This window comes from Rattus norvegicus, chromosome 12 (genome assembly GCF_036323735.1).
Source record: "Rattus norvegicus strain BN/NHsdMcwi chromosome 12, GRCr8, whole genome shotgun sequence".
Taxonomy (NCBI): domain Eukaryota; kingdom Metazoa; phylum Chordata; class Mammalia; order Rodentia; family Muridae; genus Rattus; species Rattus norvegicus.
Window position 1 is genome coordinate 26166612 of NC_086030.1, and position 22679 is coordinate 26189290.

Sequence of the window (22679 nt, forward strand, 5' to 3'; positions counted from 1 at the left end):
AGCAGGGGTTAGGGAGTACGGCTGGCGTTCTGCTTCCTTCCGGTCCCCTGGACTCTCAAAGGGTTTGTTGTGCGCCACCTCCTGGGCTCCCCAGCATCCGGCCTTAGTGACCAGACTTCGTGGAGGCGTGGGTTCGGTTGAGCCCTCGACCACCCATGGCTCCTCTCACGCCGCAGCTGCTCCTGCAACGTGGGCGACCCAAGACCGACAGGCTGGGGAAGATTCAGAGTCTGAAGTAAGAGCAGACGGGGTTGAAGCGGATCGGAGGCGTGGAGTTCTTTCCCGCCCCGGTGGTTTAGTGGGCGGAATGCAAGACTCAGACTCCTCTCTCCCCTCCTTCTGTCCCGGTTATTCTGTTATCTGGGGTTCGGGCCCTAGTCGAATCTCTATCTCGCGCCTAACGGAGATGCGGGAGATTAGCAGCCACATCCCGGCGTCCAGTGAACCTGGAGCGAACGCCTTTAGCCTTGCGTAGAGTGGAAAGATTGTTGAGCTGTTGAAGAATCCTGCTCGGAAGGGGCCAGCAGGACCGAGTAAAAGCAATCAAGGAACTTGGAAACCTCGGGTTCTAAAGTCGTTATGTGATCTGGTATTCGACGGCCGGGCGCAAGACTAACGTCATGCGTTGGCAGCTAGCCTGGGCTGTGGTATGAGACCCTGTCTCAAAAGGAAAAAAAAAAAAAAACTCTTCTTTTTAAAATTTCGAGACAGGATTTGTCTGTGTAAAAGCCCTGGTTGTCCTGAAACTGGCTTTGAAGACCAGGCTGGCCTCGAACTCACAGCGATTCCCCTGCCTCTGCCTCTTAAGTGCTGGGATTAAAGGCTTGTACCACCATGCCCAGCAATAAAGGATTCTTTAAGGGAGGGAAGGCGGGCCACAGAAATGATCCAGCAAGTAAAGGTGCCTGTCACCAAGCCTGAGTTCAGTCCCTTGGACCCAGACAGTGGAAAGAGAGAACCCCACTGGAAACCTGACCTACTTACTCACACTTTAGACTGTGCCCATTCACACACACACACACACACACACACACACACACACACACACACACAGAGAGAGAGAGAGAGAGAGAGACACAGACACTCTATAGTAAATAGAAACGTAATTTAGAAAGCGAGAAGGCTAGAATTGTTAGCACAGTTCAGTGGTACATTGCTTACTAGACATGCACAAAGCCTGAGTGTCCAAAGGGTTCCATCCCTACCAACGCCTGAACGGCTCCCAAGGGGTGGCACATGCCTGTCCTTCTAGCACGTGGGTAGAGGCAGGAGACTAAGTTCAAGGCTTTCCTGGACTACACAATGAACGTTTTGAGGCCAGCCTAGTCTACATAGTTCAGGATAGCCAAGTCTGAAAAAAATAAATAAATAAGCCCATACTTGCACAAGAACTTTCTTGGTGGAAATTCCTCTGGGACAGAAGGGGTGATGATCAGTGGGAGGGTCTGGCCCTCCCCCTGAGCTCTCTCGATCTCTGCTCTCATCCCAGTCTGTCAGGGCTGGAGCTGCTCTCAGAACACTTGGATCCCAATCTCCTGGGACGCCTGAAGAAGCTGAAGGAACTTGACCTCTCTAACAACTTGCTGGAAACATTGCCTGCTAACCTAGGCCTGTCCCATCTGCGAATCCTTCGCTGTACCAACAACCAGCTAGGGGACGTCACCACCTTGCACCAGTTCCCGGAACTTGAGGAGCTCAGTCTGGAAGGCAACCCTTTCCTGACGGTGAGAGGAGGGAGGGTTCTATCAGCAGGATGCTTAGGACCAGGATTCTGTGAGGCAGACACAGACTTCACTCTTTCTTTTATTTGGTTTCGAGACAGGGTCTCATGTAGCACAAGCTGGTTTCAAATTAACTGTGGATCCATGAATAGCCTGGAGCTCCTGATCCTCCTGCCTCCTGAGTTTTGACCATGTTCCACCAAGGCACGGTTTATGCAATGCTAGGAATCAGACTTGGGGCCTCGCGCTTGCTAGGCAAAGCAGTCTGAGCAACATGCCCACCCCATTTGGGTTTTTGTTGTTTTGTTTGTTTGAGGCAAAGAATCTTGCTTTGTAACCTAGACCAGCATCAAACTTCCGAACGTTGAGATTAATGGCATTGGTCATTACTCCTGGCTTTCCCTTCTCTCCTTCTGTTAGGTCAGTGACAACCTCAAAGTCTCCTTTCTCCTGCCCAAGCTGCGTAAGGTCAATGGCAAGGACACGGCCTCCACCTGCTCACAGGTAGAGAGCCTAGATCGGGAGCTGACCAACAGGGTAAGGATGATGAGGTGGGGGTAGGGTCCTTGGTCATATCAGTTGGGTATTGAGGGGGACAGAAGTAGATTTTTGGAGGTGTGTGACAGAGATCCTGGCCCAGACAGCCTCAAGTCTGAAGTGTTGAGTCTGGTTTTTTTTTTCTTCCTGTTTGGAGACCCTGTCTCGAAGGTCTCCAGCAAGCACAGCAGGACACCAGGGAGGCTAGACTCTGCAGTGAGCTATTTTTTTGGACACAGGGTCTTGCTTATGTAGCCCAGATGTCCCAGGATTCCTCTGCCTCAGTCTCCCAAGTTTGTCATCACCACCATGCCCAGTTGAACCAAACTGGTTTCAAGTCACGTGACTTCAGTTTAGGCTGGTAGCAAAATAAGAGGTCTTGCCCACAGAAGTTTCTAGAAGGTGGCGTAGTCATTATACTGTGTGGTCAGGAGGAAATAGGGTGGAGGTACTGTGTGTAGCCAGAAGACCCAGGCCGCACTGGGCCTCTTCTGGTCCCTCTTACGGCAGGTCACAGCCCTCTGGCAGAAGTTCATAGCCACTGTGAACCCTGAGGAGGAAGCTAACAAAGTGCAGGCCGACTTCATGAGGTCCGCAGTCAGGGATGTGCGTTACGGGCCCGAGTCTCTCTTCGAGTTCACGCAGTGGCGGGTATGAAATGGAGGTGGGGTAGGGGTGGGGTGGGGGTGGGGAGGCATTGTGCTGGGGGTTTGGTGTGCCTGACCCTCAGTTGTACTGGAGAGTCCCTGGTTGTGAAGGATTGGGGCACTGTCGGGGTTGGCTATGTCAGAGATGGTAGTCCTTGTGCCCAAGGAGGCCATTTCCTACCTCGAGAGGCACACGCTCCCTGTTGACCAGGTATTTGGGAAGGGGAAGGGCACCTGAGACCGTGCTCAGCCTGCTGGTGGCCTGGCCTCACCCAGGTGCGGATGATCGCTGAGGAACTGGTGGCCTCAGGTGGGGCCCAGGCCCACGAAGCTAATGCATCAGTGGAACATCCCCAGGCAGCAGTTGGCTCCAAGCTCAGGGTGAGTGTTTCCATCCACATGGCTGTGAGGGCCCTGGTTTGCTGCGCTAGAACACAGAAGGTCCCCTATGTAAACTCAGGTGATGCCCACGTATGACAGTCAGCCTTCCCTTGCTGTGACAAAAGGCCTGAGGTTTACAAGGTTACAAGGAAGAAAGGTTGGTTCGGGTTTACGGTTTCAGTCCATAGTTCCTTGGTTCTAAGTCTGCACATCTTGTGGGCTCTTACGGGGATGGGCTGTGAATCTTGTGGCAGCCAAGAACCAAAGAGAGAAAGAGGGAAACCAGTGTTACAGTGTCCCCTTCAAAGGGATCCCTAAGTCTCTTCACCTCCACTGTACTCCACAGTAGCCCCATAGGCCGGTGACTCAGCCTTTTAACCTTTAGACCCTTGGAGAACACTTCCTTCCACAGGCCAGAAAGGTAACAAAACGTCCAGATGATGACGAAATCAGCCTTCCTCCCACCAAGCGAGTGCGGGCCTCCCCACCAGCCCAGACTGAGGACAGTCCTATGGATGCTGCTGGAGGCCAGGTAAGCTCTCCAGGTGGCAGGGGGAGCGTGGCAGAGGGAGCAGGCCAGGGGCCAACCGTGACCACCTATGCCCCCACAGGCCGCCCTACACCTGGAGCCCCTGCACTTCCTGCAGTGCCACAGCAGAAACAACAGCCCTAAGGACCTGGAGACCCAGCTGTGGGCCTGTGCCTTTGAGCCGGCCCGGGAGGAGGGTGCGTGCTGGGCCAGTGGGTGGTGGGAGGTTTGGGTCACAGGGTAGTGCTCAGCAGGAATGGAAGGATACCTGGGAAACTCAATGAGATAACCTCAAGATAGAAAGGGCTGGGGAAGGCTGCCTGGGCCAGAGTGCTTGCTGCTCTTGTAAAGGATGGAATAGGTTGGTTCCTAGCATCTGCCATGGGCAGTGCACAACTTCCAGTCATGCCACCTCCAGGGCATTTGATGCCCTCTGCCAGCCTGTATGGCGTCTGCGCTGATATGCGCACACATCCCCCATCATGACACAGGTACATAACCACATAATTACTATTGTTTTGTTTTGTTTTATTTTGTTTTTTGTAGCTGAGGACCGAACCCAGGGCCTTGCGCTTGCTAGGCAAGCGCTCTACCACTGAGCTAAATCCCCAACCCCACTATTGTTTTTTTACGGTTAAAAAGACGGCTGTGGATTTAGTATAGTGGTAGAAGCCTTGCCTATCATGTGTGAGGCCCTGGCTTCTATTCCCTGTGCCACACAAGAAATTTAATAATCATAATCATAATAATGGTTGAGAGGCAAGGAAGCCAGAAAGGGGGCTTGGGGATTTAGCTCAGTGGTAGAGCGCTTGCCTAGGAAGCACAAGGTCCTGGGTTCAGTCCCCAGCTCCGAAAAAAAGAACCAAAAAAAAAAAAAAAAAAAAAAGGAAGCCAGAAAGGAGGACAGTAGAGAGGAGCTTTATAAAAAAAGATGTTTATATGGCTGATCCCATAAAACAGGACACTCGGGGGCCACATCCCAGACCGTGGCCACATGTGGCGGAGAAGCTGTTTGCGTGATAGACTGCCAGACAGGCCTCGTGCTCCATAAATACAAGGTTCCGGGCGAGGTGAGTGGGTGCCAGGGTTCCCTCCCTGAAGAGGCTGGAGGTCCTTGTTGGGCTGCGTGTTTCCTCTGACTTTGTTTTGGTGGGGATGGAACCCAGAGTCTCAGGTACCCCAGGTCCTCACTCGGGGCTCCCAGCAGCGCTCAGCCCTCCTGGGAGCTTTTCTTTGTTGACCAGCCCTCCCTGCAGGTTGGTTCCCGTTCTCTGCTCTTGACCATTTTCTTCCTTCCACCCTCCTCAGGAGTTCTTCTCAGTGGCCTGGACAGCCCTGACGGTGGCCACCCAGGCAGGCCACAAGAAGCGCTGGAACATGCTGGCAGCTGCAGGCCTTCGGGGCATGGTGCGGCTGCTCCATGTGCGTGCGGGCTTCTGCTGCAGCGTCATCAGGGCCCATAAGAAGGCCATCGCCACCCTCTGCTTCAGCCCCACCCATGAGACTCACCTCTTCAGTAAGACCCTCAGCTCTGGGCTCTCCCAGCACTATAGTCTTTCTGCCTCGTGACCTTAGGGTCCCTTCTGAGGTGGAAGGACTCGGATGTCGGGCCCAGGATGCACTACTCAGAAGTGAGGTAGCTTCTTGGCTAATCAGGATCTCCATTCTAGCTTTATTTCTAGCATGCTAGTGACCTCGGAGTTTCCTAGCAACTTGGGCTCCTCTGTGTCTCTGCCTAGGACCAGGGGATTTAACCCTGCCCCGTGGGTATGGTGAGCCCAACAGAGGTGACAGATGTGCTCTCGAGATGGCTATGAAGCTGTACACGAGGCTCAGGCAGGACTATGGGGATTGTGGGCCCATGAGTTCTTATCCTAGCCACAGTCTGCCGTTTCTGCCTCTGATAAGCTGGTTGCGGGACCCACAGTCGCAATCTGCAAGAGGAGATGGCATTTCCTCAGGGCTGCCTCTCTCCTCCACCCCCTCCCCAGCTGCCTCCTATGACAAACGGATCATCCTCTGGGACATTGGGGTGCCCAACCACGACTACAAGTTCCAGGCTAGGTGAGGCCATGGACTGGGCTGGAGAGGGGAACACTGCTGGGGGGTGAAGGTCATGGCCCATGACTCACAGCTTTCCTTTCACGTTGGCAGCCAGCTCCTCACGCTCAACTGCAGTTCCGTCCCTTTGCGCCTCTGTCCTGTTGCCACCTGCCCGGACAGCTTCCTGCTGGCTGGCTGTGAGGGAGGCTGCGGCTGCTGGGATGTTCGGCTAGACCAGCCCCAGAAGCAAAGGTAAGGATGCAGGGGGTGCCTGCAAAGCTGGGCCCCAAAGCTGGCCGGGCTGTGTGCACGTGGACACTCGGCACCACAGTACTGTGCCATGGCTGCCCCAGAAGCTGTGTTCAGGGGCTGTTCTCACCACCCTGTATGATGGCCATGTCTGTGAGGAAGGGGCAAATGATGACCATCCCAGCGCTCAGTGAGGGTTGTGGAGACAGGATGTACCCAGGGAGAAGCTTTGGTGACAAACTTTAGTGGCTCATCTGTCCATGTGGAAAGTCCTCAGGCAGCTCAGCATGGGGGTCCGGCCCATGGGGTGGGGGCTAGGGGGCTTAACATTAAATATGAGGGCTGAGGTTGTAGCTCAGTCTGTAGAGGGCTGAGCCGTGCACGAAGCTCCCAGAGCCGCATAAACCAGGTGCAGTGGCCTCGAACTCAGGTCCACCTACCTCTGCCTCCTACCCAGCACTCATTTAGCAAATTGCATTCAATATGGCTACATTAGGAAGAACAAAAACATCCAGGGACACCTGCTGCCTTCAGTCTATCCTCCTTAGTATGCTTTCTCTGAGACCAGTCTCACACAGCAGTGTGAGGTTCAAGTTCCATTCTGCAAAGTGAAGTTTGTTACACTGGTTTGTGTAGCAGGGCACTCATGCCATAGCATGCATGCAGAGCTCAGAGGACAACAGGTAGTAGTTGACTCTCCCCTCCAAACTGTGCTACGTGGGTCCCAGGGATTGAACTCTGGTCGTCAATCTTGGCAGCAAGCACCCTTACCTTCTGAGCCATCTCACCATTCCCTAGGGTGTCTTACCAAGTACTCCTGCGTACCTTGTGTCAGTAGGGTTCTCAGCATAAGGAACAGCCCCCAAAAGGATTCCAGGATGCCAACAGGAATAATTGCTTCTAGGGGGTCAGTAGAAGTAGGGCAGGCGTGGGCATCCAGCCGCTTGGTGGACATAGGTTTCCCTCCTCGCCCATTGTCCCTGGGGTTTGGGGTTTGTTTTGTTTTGTTTTGTTCTGGCTACCTCCCCTCTCCAGATCCCATGCACTCTCCGTGCCTTGTGGTCTCACCTGCTCCATCCTCTCGGATGTGCCCTAGCCCACGTCGGTCCTCTGGGCAGATGGCCAGGATGCCTCTGTAGTGGCAGGCCCATGTCTTCCCAGATGGGGCTACACCCAGCTTTTTTGAGCCAAGGACTCATTGTGTATGTAGCCCTGGCTGGCCTGGACCTCACTGTGTAGACAGGTTTTGGTTTTGTTTGACGTGTGTGTATGGGGGGTGTGGTGTGTGTACAGGTGGAGGTTAGAGGACTTCCTGGAGCTGCTTCTCTTTCCACCTTTATGTGGGTTCTGGAGGTTAGATTCAGAGCACAGCTTGCACAGCACTCTCGCCAGTTGTAAGTGTTGCAGCTTAGAAGGGAAAGGCCTCCCCTGCAGAAGCTCTGCTCCAGCTGCTGGAAGAGTTTCCTCGGTGCACGTGTAACATCTATGCTCAGGCTGCAGCTGGTTTCCTCAGCAAACCTGTAACAGTTGTGCTCTGCAAGGGGAGGGGGGTTCCCCAGCAAGAGCTCTGCTCATGGGAAAGTGTTACCACTGTTGGGCAAGATATCCTGGCTGTGGCTTCTTCACAAAGGAGATTTAATGGGAGAGGAAAACCCTAGAATGGTGGTCAGAAGCACAGAGAACTGGGCAGAGCACGGGTTTTGTATGGGGTTTGGGGGGGGGTGGGGGGTGCAGGGGGAGGGACATCGGGCCACAGGTGGAGCTTTCCCAGGAGGCCTGGGGTTGGAGGGATCATGTAGCCTGATCATTAAAACCTTTGGAAATCCAGGGCTAGGGAAATCTGGGGACAGGGCCTGGACCTCCTCAGTTTGGGGAGACCTCCTCAGTTTGGGGAGACCTCCTCAGTTTACGGAGACCTCCTCAGTTTGGGGGGGGGGGGGTAGATCTGGCCTCTTTCCTGACTTGAAGACTGTCAAAGTTTTCAAAGTATACAAAAGGAATCCACAGCAGAGAAAGGCCTGAATAGTCAACATCACCCTCCCCCCCCCCTTTTTTTAATTTACTATTGATAAACGGGTGGGAGTAGGGGTTCGTTAGACTACATCCTGATGATTAGGGACACTGAGGTCATTGGAAAAAATGTGGTCTTCACACCAGGGTTAATCTGTTGCAGATCTCTGGCTCAGTAGCTTGAGGCCAATAATCCTGCAATAGCAGCTAATGAAAAGTCTGGTTAGGGGCTGGAGAGATGGCTCAGTGGTTAAGGGCACCGACTGCTCTTCCAGAGGTCCTGAGTTCAAATTCCAGCAACCACATGGTGGCTCACAACCATCTGTAATGAGATCTAATGCCCTCTTCTGGTGTGTTTGAAGACAGCTACAGTGTACTTATATATAATGAATAAATAAACCTTTAAAAACAAAAAAGGAAAAAGAAAAGTCTGGTTAGAAATCTTTCGTATCTGTTGTTGAAGAAAGTTTATGAGGCAGGGTGCAATTAGTAGGATTAAGAAAAGGAAGGAAGAGGGGTTAGGAAGGGTTCCATACTGGTCTGTCAGTGAACTCTTGGCCCAGAGGCATCAAGCTGTTTCTGATATCTTTGGATATTGTTTCAAGTTGTCAGTACTTGACTCTTGGCATAGAAACAAGATTCCTTCCTGAGAAAGAGACAAAGACCACCCACCTCTCCCTGCTGTTAGTAAATCTAATAATCCTCACTGACTTTGTAACATTATGGTAGCCTGTGAGTCTGTTTGACCCTGGAGGATAAGGATGGTTGGAGCCACCAGTTGGAGATCCTGGATGAACTGAGAGGAAAGTCTGTGGTAAATAGCCAGGAGGGAGTCAGCCTTGCAAATCCAGTGGTGATGCCAGCAATTATGCCCAGGAGTGCAAGAAAGGGGATGACTTGGGCCATTCTGTTATCATGCCGTGACGCTACAAACCCAGTGACGGATTGGCAAGGGTTCTTGAGAGACCAATCTGTATGAAGCTTTTGGGAGAGTTTGATAAGAATGTTTTTTTTTTTTTTTGGTTCTTTTTTTTCGGAGCTGGGGACCGAACCCAGGGCCTTGTGCTTCCTAGGTAAGCGCTCTACCACTGAGCTAAATCCCCAGCCCCCGATAAGAATGTTTTTGAGAGAGTGATTGTTTCATTGCCTGAAGACTAGGTATGACCGGGGATACGGAAATGCCACAGGATGTTAAAGGCTTTAGCTAAAAGTTTGAGAAGTAATATTAGGATCATATCTAAAGGGAGGTTGGAGCTCTGAAATGAGGCATGATCTCCCAGGGAGACCAGAAACTGTAATCTTTTATTAGCGCTGGGGAATCCTCTCCCCATCCTGAGAATGTGTCCTTCAGGTCCAAAATGCATCTGAAACGTCTAAACCATGGGCATGTGGGCGAGGTCAAGTTGTTAGTCTGACCCAAGCAGGGACTCTCTGGCTTGATGTGTGGGGAAAGGAAAACCCTGAAGTCCAGAGGTGAGGTTCTGAGTTTGGCAGATTTTACAAGAAAGAGTTATAGTTTTTAGAAAACTATAGTTTTTAGATCCTCCGAGGTAGACTATGAGTGAGTGTTGGGGAGTGAGACAAAGCTTGGCTATGAGGTGAGATGTGGATTGTAGAGTGAGTGCCCTCTGGCCATGTACAAGGACTGGGGCTTCCAGGGGCCGCAGCTCGAGCCGCCTTCCCAACTCAGTTATTTCCCTTGGGGACATCAGAATTGTGCTCTTGGTATGGTCGGCAGTGGACAGGTCCTATGGCCGTGGAAAGATGGGAGGCCTCTGGTCTGAATTGGTTATGATCTCTCCTTTAGCTGTAGCAGTCTGTGCCCCTTCCAAATAGCTGCATGTGACAAGCGGATGTGAGGATGTGACAAGCGGATGTGAGGATGTGAACAAGCGGATGTGAGGATGTGACAAGCGGATGTGAGGATGTGACAAGCGGATGTGAGGATGTGACAAGCGGATGTGAGGATGTGACAAGCGGATGTGAGGATGTGAACAAGCGGATGTGAGGATGTGACAAGCGGATGTGAGGAGCATCCTTGAGTCTGTATAAAGGCTTAGGGATTACCCTTTGCTAGTCGAAAGGTGTAAGAGCGTTAACTCAGCTGCTGGTCTATGGTTCGTGCAGGAAGGCCTATGTTTCAGCCACTATGCTGTCTGAAACAACATATCTTGCTTCTCCTACCTCTTTGTGCAGGAAGCAACTTGCCATCTGTGTGCCATGTGTAGGTAGCCTGTGGTGCTGTGTGAATAGGGTAAAACAGTCATTCTTTGAGGGTCTCAATGCAAGAATGAGATGGGGAGAATTTCGAGATTGGTCAGGGGAGAAGATCTGATATGGTAAGAGGTGGGCATGGCTGAAAGGCAAGTGTTGCATCCTCTACCAGTGCTACCTGAAGAGAGAGGAGAGAGAACTCGGGAGGGGTAGTGTTTGGAGAGCCTTGTATGTCTGGAGCTGGGGCAGGTGGTGAGGAGAGAAGACAGTGATAGGTGAACCAAAGGTTAACCTCTTTGATTCACATACAGGTTGTTCAGCTGCGGCTGGAGCCTGCAGACAAGGTGCCCATCCTTGGGTAGCATGGTCTAATTTTTTGATCAGGATGCCGTGAGTGCAAAGGAAAGTCCAAGCTGGTGACCCAGGACCCTGAGGGAATCTCTCTCCTTTTCAGTAACAGAGAAAGGTGCAGGTTAAGTCCAGAACAATGTAGGGCAGGATCCTGGAGGAAGGCCTGTTAGAGCTACGAAATGGCTTGGTAGTGGGTACCCCAAGGGTTCATATGAGGGTCCAAGGGCTGCCTTATGTAGGGGGCAGTCAAGAAGAGAGCAAAATGGAGTCCAAGAGTGTAAGTAGCCAGCTATCCCTAAGAAGGACAGAATTCAAGTAACTTGGTGTCCAGAAGGAAGGAGAGTGGTCATCACTCTGATACCGTGATGACCCCCTAAGGCTCCCTGTCAAAGATGGTGGTGGTCAGGACAGGAGAGCTCGGGGCCCTTCAGTCATCCATAGCCAGATCAAGGAGGTCAGCTGAAGGGTGGTCTGGGCTTGATGTCCTCATACCATGAGGGACATGGGGCAGTAAAAACCCCAGTAACCTTCTTGATGGCACCTTGGACATGGACCAGGTGGTTTATGAGGGTTCAGACAGGCCTGGGCCCAGAGACCGTCCTGATCACATGTGAAGCAGGGTCATGGAGGTTCTCGGGCTATGGGGGCCAGAGAGCCTGGGAGCCTGGGCTTTTGCTTTGGCTGCTGAGGTCTGAGCTGCTGTCACGTATTCTTGTTTTTTGTCTCTGTAAAAAACAATTATTTTCCTTTTTCTACCTCTCCTCCTGGAAGGACAACTCTGAGACTTTAGTAAATGGCTAGGCCTCAAGCTTTGGCTCATTCCCCGACTAGCTTATAACTTATTTAACCCATTAAATTACTTTATCTTCCCCATGGTTAGTTTCCTCTCCTCCACTCTCTCCTGAGCTCAGCTACTGCTGCTTTATGCCCATCTCCTCGGTGTTGCCAGCAAATCTCTTATTCACACCACACCACAAACCTCACACAAGAGATTAGCTGGGAGGGAAACTCGAGGGGGTGGGGGTGGCTGCCTCTGCTGAGGCCAGAAGCAGCAGAGAACTGGGCAGAACACAGGGTTTATATAGGGTTGGGGATGGGTGTTTCCTGGGTGTTGGGGATTGGTGGGATTTTTTTTCTTGTACAGTGAGGCCTGGCCACTTTTGTGCCTTGAAGGTTTATAGAGGGAAGGGACCTGTGGCAGGGAAAGCTTGAGTAGAGTGAATGACCAACACCAGTGAGCCCCGCCCTTCACACAGCTCTTCTGTCCTTGGTCTGGGGGGAGGGGCACTGAAAGCACTTCCTGGCCTATAGCCCTGGATGTCCAGCCCCTGCTGACCCTATGTTCCCATCCCTGTGACTCCCTTTAAGACAAAGCTAAAGCTCCCTGGGCCAAAAACCAAGCCCCAAGCAGGACCACAGCTTCTTGGGTGAGGTGGTAGCTGTTAGCGCCTGGGTAAGGATAGTGTCTTCTACAGGGTGTGTGAGGTGAATTTCGTCTTCTCTGGGGACTCCGAGGTGTCGGGACAAAGAGTGGATGGGCTGGCATTTGTGAACGAAGATGTGGTGGGTGAGTGAACGTAGCTGGGACCCCTGGGCTGGGGCCCAGCTCTGAGGGTACTGAGGCGCCTGTTAGGGAGGTTATACTGACAGCCCGCTTGGGCACACAGTCAGCCTGGGCTCATGTCCCCTCTCCCTGCAGCCTCCAAAGGGAGTGGACAGGGCACCATCTACCTGTGGAGCTGGAGCCAGACATGGGCAAGCCGGGGCAGCCAGTCGGTGTTGCCTGTAGTCATCCTGGCCCAGCTGCAGTGGTCACCCACCAGCCTGGCCTACTTCTCACTGAGCACCTGTCCTGGTGAGCCTGCCCACCCCGTTACACTCCCTTCCTGCCCCCGCCCCTGCCCTCGCCCGGCCCCATCTCAGGCTCCCGCTCGTCCTGGCAGACAAAAACCTCGTGCTGTGTGGAGACGAGGAAGGCAGTGTGTGGATCTACGATGTTGAACACCTACTGAAGCAGCCACCTCCACTTGAAACAACTCTGCAGCCCCCAACACAGGTACTGCTGTGACGTTGGCTCCCTGCAGACCCTGGTTACCCCTTGGCTGCTGTGGGATAGGCAGGAGCCTAGCATTTGCTTTTTCCCTCCTAAGATCCTGAAGTGGCCTCAGCCAGTAGCATTGGGCCAACCAGTGACCAAGACCATGGTAAACACAGTCGTGGCCAATGCAGCCTTCACCTACCTCACTGCTCTGACGGACTCCAACATCGTGTCCATCTGGAAGACATGCTAGCCCGCCCAAGGCAGTGTGTCAGGACATGGCTTATTAGCTTGGGCCTAGTGCTAGAGGGGTTTGTACCAGTGAGTATTTTTTATTAAATTCTACTGTCGGAAGTGAGTGCAGTCACACAGGCTCCACTGGGGCTCCTACCTTGCTTAACTCAGGCAGGCCCAGCAGTCCCAGGTTCTGCCCAGCCTGTGGTTTGGGTCTCAGTGACAGGCCACATGCCGCACAGCCCCTCTTTTGCTGTACTTTATTAGGAAAATAACAGTCTATGTACAGAATGGGACAGTGTCCTGTGCCCAGCTGGAGAGCTGAGAGTGGCTGTCGCCATCGTGGTGGACGGAGAAGGGCAGATACACGCACCAGCCTTACAGCCACTGAGCTTCTTTCAGCTGCTACTCAATTCCTTCTTGCTTGTCCTTGATGGCCACCTTGATGGAGGACAAAGGCAGTGACTATGCTGGAATCACCCTAGTGTATCGGGACTGCAGGGCACCAAGACTCTGGTCCAGAGGACATAGCAGGAGGCAGACCAGGGGCTCCAGATACCTCAGCAGACTTCACCCACCCTGCTCTGTGGCATCTGCTTGCGGAGGGCCGGGGATGGAGCCGTGTGGGACACACCCAATTGGGTGAAGCATCAAAAAGTGTGGCTTACCTTACACTGAGGGCACCTGACTAAACTGTCATTCCTACCCTGGGAAGAATGGCTAGGCTACTAGACAAGGGCTTGGAGTCCTTGGGCCTTATGAGCCAGAGTAGCCAGTGGCACAGGGACAGCCCCCACCCCACACCCCACCCCGGGGTGCTAGGGATTGTACCCAAGGCCTTGATGGTGCTAGGTAAACATGAAACCAAGCTACGCCCCAGCATACATGTCACGGGGATTCTAAGTGCTGGGGCAGCTCCACTACTAAATGACACAGCATAACGCACAGCCACAGCAGCAGCCCACCAGTGTCCGCCTAACCCCTGCTCCTCACCCGGAATCGCTCCTCCAGGAGGGAGAGCTCACTGATGAGGTCTGTGATGGCATTGGTGAAAGCCTCCTGGGGGCTGTAGTCTGGGGTGGTCTGCACACGAATGATGATCTTGTGCTCCAAGGGGTGAGGGACTTTGTAGCCGGCAAACAGCACCTGCGGGTCCTTCAACAGCTGCCTGAGAAACGCGGAGTTCACAGTGAGGGAGGGAGGTCAAACCTGGCAGCCGTGCTGACCAAGGGCCCCCCACGCGCAGTTGGGAATAAGTGAGTGGTGCAGGCCCTCATTCTGGCAGCTCAGAGGACTGGGAGTTCAAGGCCAGCCTAGGCCGCTAAGTGAGCCCGTCTTAAGACACGGCTGGGGATGGAGCGCCATGGTAGAGTAACTTGCCTAACATTCATGAGGCCTGAGGTCCCTCCAGGCACTAGAGTGGGGAAAATCAAGTTACAGGGACCCAAGACCATATGGGAACCTTGTGTCTACAAGGGTGAAGGACCCTGTCTGGGAACCACATTAGTTGAGAACCCATGACCGTGTCTGCAGGCCTCACCTAAACCAACGGCCCCATCCCTAGGTACAGCAAGCAGGCCCAGCCAACCTTGTGAAGAGTTGTGGAAGTGGGGGCTGGAGATGGCTCAGTGGGTAAGAGTACTGGCTGCTCTGCCAGGACCCACGTAGTGGGTGGCTCACCTCTCACCCAGTCCCAGGTGATCCACCCCCTAGGACCCCCAAACACGAGTGGCAGACTGGACTGGAGAGATGGCTCAGCGGTGGAGCACCTACTGCCCTTGTACAGAGCCTAAGCAAGCGGCTCATGGCTGCCGACATCCTCTTTAGCTCAGACACTCGCATACACAGACCTTTCCTAGGCTGCAGGCTGAGCTAGAGAAGAGCCTTCGCTCCACGGCACCTGACAAGCATCCGGCTCTGGAGGACCTGATGCCTTCTGGCCTTCACGGGTGACAAGCATAGCCGGTTAACAAGGCAAAGCAGTCAGGAACAAGGCTTTTTTTTCCCTCTTTTTAAACTTACGACTCTTACAGAGGATCTAAGTTCAGTCTCCAGCACCCACGTCCCATGGGAGCCGTCTATAATTGCTGTTGGAGGGAATTCAGTACCATAGAGGGCACTGGCAATCACATAAGGAAAAAACACAAAATAAGTTTTAAAAAGTTGGAGGCTAGCCCGGCAGCGGTGGCGCGCGCCTTTAATTGCACACAGCACTCGGAGCAGAGGCAGGCAGATCTGACTTTGAGTCCAGCCTTGGTCTACACAGAGAAATCCTGCCTCAGACAAAAGATGGAGGCTAAAGAAGAGTTGCAACCACCATCAGCGCAGATGCCTCTGCTGGCCTCTTTATCTTTTTTCAGAGTTTCTCTTGGCTGTGCTGGAGCTCACTATGTAGACCAGGCTAGCCTTGAACTTTATAGGCTCCACCTGCCTCTGCCTCCCGAAGGCAGGAACTAAGGGTGTGTTCCACAACACCAACACTTGCTGGCATTAATGCTGCCTCTTAATGCCCACTAAAATGAAACCCTGCTTTGCTAGAGCTCCCTGACTTGATCTGAACCAAAAGACCAAGAGGCAATTGCTGGGGCTCGCTGCAGTTGTACACCACACACGCAGGCCAGCCAGCAGGCAGCTGGGATCCCAGCACTTGGAAGGCAGTGGCGAGGAGGAAAGGAGTCCACAATCAGGTCGTCCTCTGTTACACAGTCTGAGGCCAGCCTACACTACACAAGCCCCTGTGTCAGAAGCCAACACAGGAACAGCCTTCTGTGGACAGACCTGTGAGGCCAGGTTGATTTACTGGAGCACAGAGGAGAGTGGAAGACATTTGCAGGACATGTGCTCAGCCTACAGAGCCCTGGTGGTACTGGCAGAGTGTGGTACTCACCCAGTGTGGGGGGAGACTTACGATTTAATGATGTTCCCCAGAGTGTGGTCTTCTTTGTTGATGGTGAACAAGCAAGCGTTGGGCACCTTGGTGTCCTTGTTAATGGTGATTCTGGAAAGAGACAGAGGCAACAGCTCAAGCCCACATCCAGCCTTGGGATACTGGCCCTGAGCATCACAATGTCCCCATTTGTGCTCAGACATTCTTGAACCTGCAGTTGGGCTGTTCCCACTACCTCAGAAATTAAGGTACCTGGCCCTTCCCAACGTATGCGCTGACGAACAGTTCCCTTAAACTAGCTCTTGACTAAGTTCTTACTAAGAAGACAAGAACCAGCTGGCAGTGGTGGTGCCCACCTTTGATCCCAGCGTCTAGGAGGCAGAGGCAGGTGGGTCTCTGAGTCAGAGGCCAGCCTGGTCTACAGAGTGAGTTCCAGGACAGCCAGGGCTACACAGAGAACCCTGACTTGGGGGCAGGGGGTGTCAGGAGACACTTAACCCCTAACAATCAAGGCAGGCCCACATCCATCATTCTGCAAGTCCAAGCTCCACTAGACCCAGTGCTACTGGGAATTGAACCTTGGGTTTTGAGCATGATAGGCAGAGCCCTCAACCACTGAGCTATAGGTCTAGCTCTTGGAAGCCGTTTTCAGTCTGCTCACCCATTAAGGACCCTGCAAGAGCTCTGGCATGGTTCAATAGCCGACCATTTTCCTCCCATGTATAAGCCTCTGGGTCTCTCAGCTCTACCATTCCCAACATTCAAACAAAGTTGGCCTGCCTGGTAGATAAGACCAGTAATCCAGCAACCTGGGAGGCTAAGGCAGGAGGATAAAGAAAAACCTCAGCCGTCGTCCTGGCTTTTCTCTTTGCTTAGGCTAGGGTCTCATTTGCCATGGGGATAAACCATGCTAGCTGACCCTCCTGTAACCACTTCCCATGTCCTTGGAGGAACACTGGAAGCAGAACTCAGCAGTTTTTTTTTTTTGTTTGTTTTTTGTTTGGTTCTTTTTTTCGGAGCTGGGGACCGAACCCAGGGCCTTGCGCTTCCTAGGTAAGCGCTCTACCACTGAGCTAAATCCCCAACCCCGAACTCAGCAGTTTTTATACGACTTCTGGGGATCTACACACAAGTCCTCAGTAAATGTTTTACCCACTGAGCCATCTCCCGAACCGATCAAAAACTGTAAAATGGGGTTGGGGGTAGGGGGTGGAGCTGGAATATAGCTTAGCATAGAGCACCAACCTAGCATGGGGCAGACCCTATGTTCAATCCCCAAATGACAAAAGCAAACAAGAAAACACATCTGCCCTGTGCTGGCCTCCTATCTATACACCAGGGAGCAGTTACTTAAGCAGGTTTTGTTTTTGTTGGTTTTTTTTTTTTTGAGACGGCATTTCTCTGTGTGGCTCTGACTGTCCTGTAACTTTGATCTGTAGACCAGGCTGGCCTCGATCCTCTTGCCTCTGTCTCCCAAGTACTGGGATTAAAAGTGGGTTAAAATTCACCACTCAGGGGTTGGGGATTTAGCTCAGCGGTAGAGCACTTGCCTAGCAAGCGCAAGGTCCTGGGTTCGGTCCCCAGCTCCGAAAAAAAGAAAAAAAAAATTCACCACTCAGCTAAGGATTACTGCTTTTTTCTAAAGCAGAATTTTTCAAACTCAGTACACAAATATTTCTTTCCTTTGTCCACGCTCCTATAAGAGGACAGCCTGTGATCGTCAGCTCTCTCCTTGTACCATAGTGGTCCCAGGGTCATCAGGTCATCAGGTTTGCCTGTGGGCGCTGTACCCTAGCCATCCTGCCAGCCCGGGTCACAGGCATTTTGGACCCAATCCTCCTTTTCTGAGAGGCTGTCTACTACATCTAGGGTCGCTAACAGCATCTGTTGCCTCTACCCGCCGGCTGCCAATAGCAACCCACTCAGGACAACCAGAACCGCTTCCAGACATGGCCAAATGCTCATGCCGATGGGATAACAACAGGGCTCTCAGCTCTCAAGAAGGCTGAAGTAGCTATCAAATGTAAAACAAAAACCCCTGCATAGAAATCTCTTAGGGGGCAGGAGAGATGGCTCAGTGGTTAAGAGCACTGACTGCTCTTCCATGGGTCCTGAGTTCAATTCCCAGCAACCACAGGGTGGCTCACAATCATCTGTAATGGGATCTGTGCCCTCTTCTGGTGTGTCTGAAGAGAGCAACAGTGTACTCAGATAAAATAATTTAAAAAAAAAAAGTCTTTAGGGAATACAAAGTGTCAGTTACAGGTCTGCAGTGTACACTGTACACTGTTCAGACAAACTCGGAAAATCTCCTTGGGGAGTTTCATTATTTATTGATTGGCTGATACAGACATGAGGAGTGTAAGGAACTGTGTCTTTGTCCTTTCACAGCTGCCATCATGAGCCAAGTGTCTGGAGCAAGTCAATGTCCCAAAGCCTCAGTTTCCCACTGCAAAAAATGCATGCATTCGCAAATGCTTCGCACCACTGCCTGAAGTTGGGCAGACACGCACTGAGCAGAACAGAATGCTCAAAGCAAAGCCCGCCTCGGTTTCCCCAGGCAGGAGCAACTCGGCGCTTTGCTGAAGCTGACGGCCGGCAGGCTCCTATACAACCGTCCCCGCCTCAGCCGGTCTCCACTTACTTCTTCTCGCCCTCGAAGAGCAAGAACGACTCGAAGGCCGGAGGGGCGTTCATCCTAGCAAGGCGCTCTCACTCCCAGACACCAACCCGCAGCCGCCTTCCGCCCACAGAACCCCGGAGCGCGACCACTTCCGGGTTACTCAGCCTCAGCCTCAGCCATTCAGAGTAAGCACCTGGCCCTGCGCCCCCTGGCGGGCCGGATGACCTTACGCAGGCGCGGGCAAGGCCCAGGAGACTGCGAGCTGTGGGCATGCGTCAGTCTAGAAGCCCTGTCTGAGTGTCTTGGCGCATACTCCAGCGCCGGGACTTATACCACTTGTTACTGTCTCCGTTTCACCGACTGAATGGGAATAGGAGTCCCAGTGGCTGCCGCTGCAGGACCCCCGGGTGGGCCGACACTAGCGTCCTTATGAAGCCTTCTAGATGAGGACCAGGGGAACAGGAAGGTGTGTAAAGGTTGGGGAGGAGTTTGAGGATGCCAGTGCATCCTCTCTTGAGCACACAGATAAACTAAAAACACGATGAAAGCTTTGCACCTCGCCATTTTTCAGCAGTCTCTGTGGCAGTCTTTTTTATTTTTCCTGTTTTTAAAGATTTTTATTTGCATGTCTGTGTGGGCACGTATATGTAGGTCTAGCCTTTGGAGACCATAAGAGAGTGGGGTCCACTGGAGCATGAGTTACAGGTGGTTGTGAGCCCCACCACCACCAAGTGGGTGCTGGGAATCGAACTCCAGTCCCCTGCAGAAACAGTAAGGCTCTTAACTGCCGAGCCATTTCTCCAGCCTTCGTGATGGTTCATCTTGAAATTTAGAATTACCGCGGAAACAAACCTCTAGGAGGGGCCAGCAAGACAGTCCAGTGAGCAAGGGAGAGTGTGACCAAGCCTGATTACCTAAATTCAGTCCTCAGGACCCACGAGGTGGAAGTTGGGAACAGACTCCTCCAACCTCCCTTCAAGGCATGCACTTGAACACGTATGCACTCACAATGCATAATAATAATCGTAGTCATAATAATAACAACGAAAAAATAAAAAATAATAACAACGAACTTTTGGTTATGTCTTTGAGATTTTAGACAGGTTTGGCTGAGGAAGGCATCATTAATGTGTGTGGCATCACCCGAGAGGCTAAGGTGTCAGACTACAGCTTCCTGGCTGCAGACACAATCAGCTGCTATGAATCCTGTTGCTATGACATCTGCATTGTGATGAGCTGTACCTTTCCGTAAGATGCTTCTGTCCGTTTGTTGTCGCTGTCTTGGTTTTGTTGGTTTTTCGAGACAAGTGTTTCTGTGCAGCACTGGCTGTCCTGAAACTTTCTCTGTAGACCAGGCTGGCCTCGAACTCAGAAAACTGCCTGCCTCTGTCTCCAAGAGTGCTGCCATTTAAAGGCATGGGCCACCAGCACTTTTGTCCAGTTTTTAGACACAAAAACAAAAACAGTAACTAATACAGACTCAGGCTCCCAAGCGTTGGAGTCACGGGCATGAGCCACCCTATCCCTTGGTATCTAAGTACTAAAGCATCACTGTGTAGCTTGGATGATGTCATAGGAATCAAGTGAAGACGATGATGTCAGCTCCCAGAAGGCTCAGGGCCATTCCCCATGCTGGGTTACACATCCTTCTACACATGGGCATATCACTTACTCCTGAAATGTCGAACTAGTGATCCCTAAGCCAGCTCATCCACCTTCAAGGCCGAAGGGACAAAGGTAATGTAGGTTCAGCTGAACGTTGTTCAGCTCTCAGGTCTCCAACTGGGAGGAAGAGGAGGAGGGGGAAGAGGAAGCAGAAGCTGCTGCTGCCACAGCCCAAGGTTCTCCAGTCACAGCCCTAAGCTTGCAGCCACATGATAATCTAGGAACAGCAGATCCTTGAGGACAGGATCTACCCCAGGAGGTCATCAGGAGTACTAGTTACGCATGGGACCCAGCTTAACTCTTCAAGCAATAGATTTCTTCGGGCCACCCTCTGTGCGAACCAAGGCTGAGACAATGAGAAGGCAGACCAGTACCACATGATTATCATACCTTTAGTCCCTCTCAGTGCTTCCCGTACCTTAACCGAAAGCTTACCCAGTGCCCGAAAGTTAGACTTGAGAGTGTTAGCAGAATTCCTCCCGAGTGGGCTTCACACCTACCCCGTTTCCTAAGGTCCCAGTGATAAACCAAAGGACAGTTCCACCAAAGCTCCCCCTGGGGAGTCAGTGAAGTTCCCAATCTTACAGGGAGGAATTATGGGCAAGGGTATAGAGGACCCCAAAGAAGTATAGCATGGGTGATGGCTACCTGTAGTCACATAGATGGGGCCCCTCCTGTCGGCCTTCCACATCCTATATACTCAAGTCACCTCCCTGAGACCCCCAAAGGGCAAATGCAGTTAGAGCAGAATTGCACACAAATGACCCTCTTTATCCATTCCTGTGAGGGAAGACCCACAGTCACCAAGACAGAGGTGGACTCTTCCAGGCAGGCACAACTGATGACGATGGTGGCTGCTTCGGTTAGAGGAGCTCTGTAACAGGAAGTCACCAGACCCCTTTATCTGGCCCTTCTGACGCAGCACACCGAACAAACATCCTGTCTACTTTTCCTCAGCACTCATCATGACTGGCATCGCAGGGCGGGGCCTGGCCTAGCTGCATGGCTCTCAAGTCAGGGCTTTTGTACTAAAACTCTGCGAGCCAATATATAATCCCAGGGTGGAATGAATTAGTACTTCTCAGAGCCTAGTTTAGTATTAAGGTTTCACCTGGAGTTTGGCCACCACCACTGTGTCCCACGTGAGCTATAGGATGAGAAAATGTCACTGTGGAAGGTCAAGTCAAGAGGCTAAGACCTCAGTAGCGTGAGGAATGGCAGTTAGGATGACTTCCTTGTCTTCTGTGTCACCCTAGCAGCCTGGGAGAGGCTGGGCTCTGGGAACATTGTGGAGCAGATCTAATCAAGAGTTAATTACTCCAGAGGATCTGGGGTTTGGCTCAGCACTAGACCCCTGCCAGGAATCCTTCCCTGAGAGGCTGGGGTGTAACTGAGTGGTAGAGCCCCTGCCTAGAATCCCCCAGTGAGGGGCTGGGGGCGTGGCTCAGTGGTAGAGCCCCTGCCTAGAATCCCCCAGGGAGGGGCTGGGGAGTGTGGCTCAGTGGTAGAGCCCCTGCCTAGAATCCCCCAGTGAGGGGCTGGGGGCGTGGCTCAGTGGTAGAGCACCTGCCTAGAATCCCCCAGTGAGGGGCTGGGGGTGTGGCTCAGTGGTAGAGCCCCTGCCTAGAATCCTCCAGTGAGGGGCTGGGGGCGTGGTTCAGTGGTAGAGCCCCTGCCTAGAATCCCCCAGTGAGGGGCTGGGGGCGTGGCTCAGTGGGAGAGCACCTGCCTAGAATCCCCCAGTGAGGGGCTGGGGGCGTGGCTCAGTGGGAGAGCCCCTGCCTAGAATCCCCCAGTGAGGGGCTGGGGGCGTGGCTCAGTGGTAGAGCCCCTGCCTAGAATCCCCCAGTGAGGGGCTGGGGGCGTGACTCAGTGGGAAAGCCCCTGTCTAGAATCCCCCAGTGAGGGGCTGGGGGCATGGCTCAGTGGTAGAGTCCCTGCCTAGAATCCCCCAGTGAGGGGTTTGAGGTGCGGCCTAGGATTCTCTACTTAGGGACTGGGGTGGCAGCTCATGTAGAGCAGCCTCCTGCCCTGTTTATACAATGCTGGGGCTCAGACCCAGGCATCCAGACCCTCATGCATGTGAGATAACCACCTTGACTGGACTGGGGTTTCTTTTGTTTTTGTTTTTGTTTGTTTTCATTAATTGTTTTCTTTTTGGTTTGTTTGTTTTTACTGAAACAGGGTCTCACAACATAGCCCATGATGGCCTCAAACTTGAAATCCTGCTACCTCGGCTTCCTGAATGCTGGGAATATAGGCATGTGTCATCATGCCCACGTGTGTTTGTGTTGGTTGAACTGCAGATGGAACCCAGAATCGTGTGTATGCCAGGCGGTTGCCCTGTCACTGAACTGCATCGCCGGCCTGAGTGTGGTTTTGAGCATAGCATTTGAATCCAGGCATGGCCATTGGTTGAGCCAACGCTTTGGGGATTGAGTCAGGAATCATCTTCAGCTCCACAGTTGGGTTTGAGGACGGCCTGGACTATATGAGACACTGTCTCCAAAATAAAGGGGCCTGCTGAGCCCTAGATTTAATTCCCAGCTA

At 52.6% G+C, this 22679-nt stretch overlaps 2 protein-coding genes across 4 annotated transcripts; one reads left to right on the forward strand and one right to left on the reverse strand.

The window, feature by feature from the left end:
• The first annotated feature begins 36 nt into the window (after positions 1 to 36).
• Lrwd1 (leucine-rich repeats and WD repeat domain containing 1) lies at positions 37 to 13078 on the forward strand. Of its 3 annotated transcripts, none has more exons than NM_001013981.2 (15): positions 37 to 235; positions 1490 to 1724; positions 2142 to 2258; positions 2769 to 2909; positions 3182 to 3286; positions 3699 to 3818; positions 3898 to 4012; positions 4776 to 4885; positions 5124 to 5331; positions 5807 to 5879; positions 5970 to 6110; positions 12158 to 12249; positions 12382 to 12537; positions 12626 to 12738; positions 12833 to 13078. In NM_001013981.2, exons 1-15 carry the CDS (start codon positions 156 to 158, stop codon positions 12971 to 12973), a joined length of 1947 nt encoding a protein of 648 aa, NP_001014003.2. In that variant the 5' UTR covers positions 37 to 155; the 3' UTR covers positions 12974 to 13078. The 3 variants fall into 3 exon arrangements, with proteins under 3 accessions (NP_001014003.2, XP_038945348.1, XP_063127357.1); XM_039089420.2 differs by having other exon boundaries at positions 95 to 235; positions 2142 to 2225; positions 12833 to 13074; XM_063271287.1 differs by lacking the exon at positions 12158 to 12249 and having other exon boundaries at positions 95 to 235; positions 12626 to 13074.
• On the reverse strand, positions 13038 to 18590 carry Polr2j (RNA polymerase II subunit J). The gene is made up of 4 exons (NM_001105921.1): positions 18486 to 18590; positions 15863 to 15952; positions 13948 to 14122; positions 13038 to 13395 (listed from the first exon to the last, which is right to left on the reverse strand). Exons 1-4 carry the CDS (start codon positions 18536 to 18538, stop codon positions 13360 to 13362), a joined length of 354 nt encoding a protein of 117 aa, NP_001099391.1. The 5' UTR covers positions 18539 to 18590; the 3' UTR covers positions 13038 to 13359.
• Positions 18591 to 22679: the final 4089 nt, after the last annotated feature.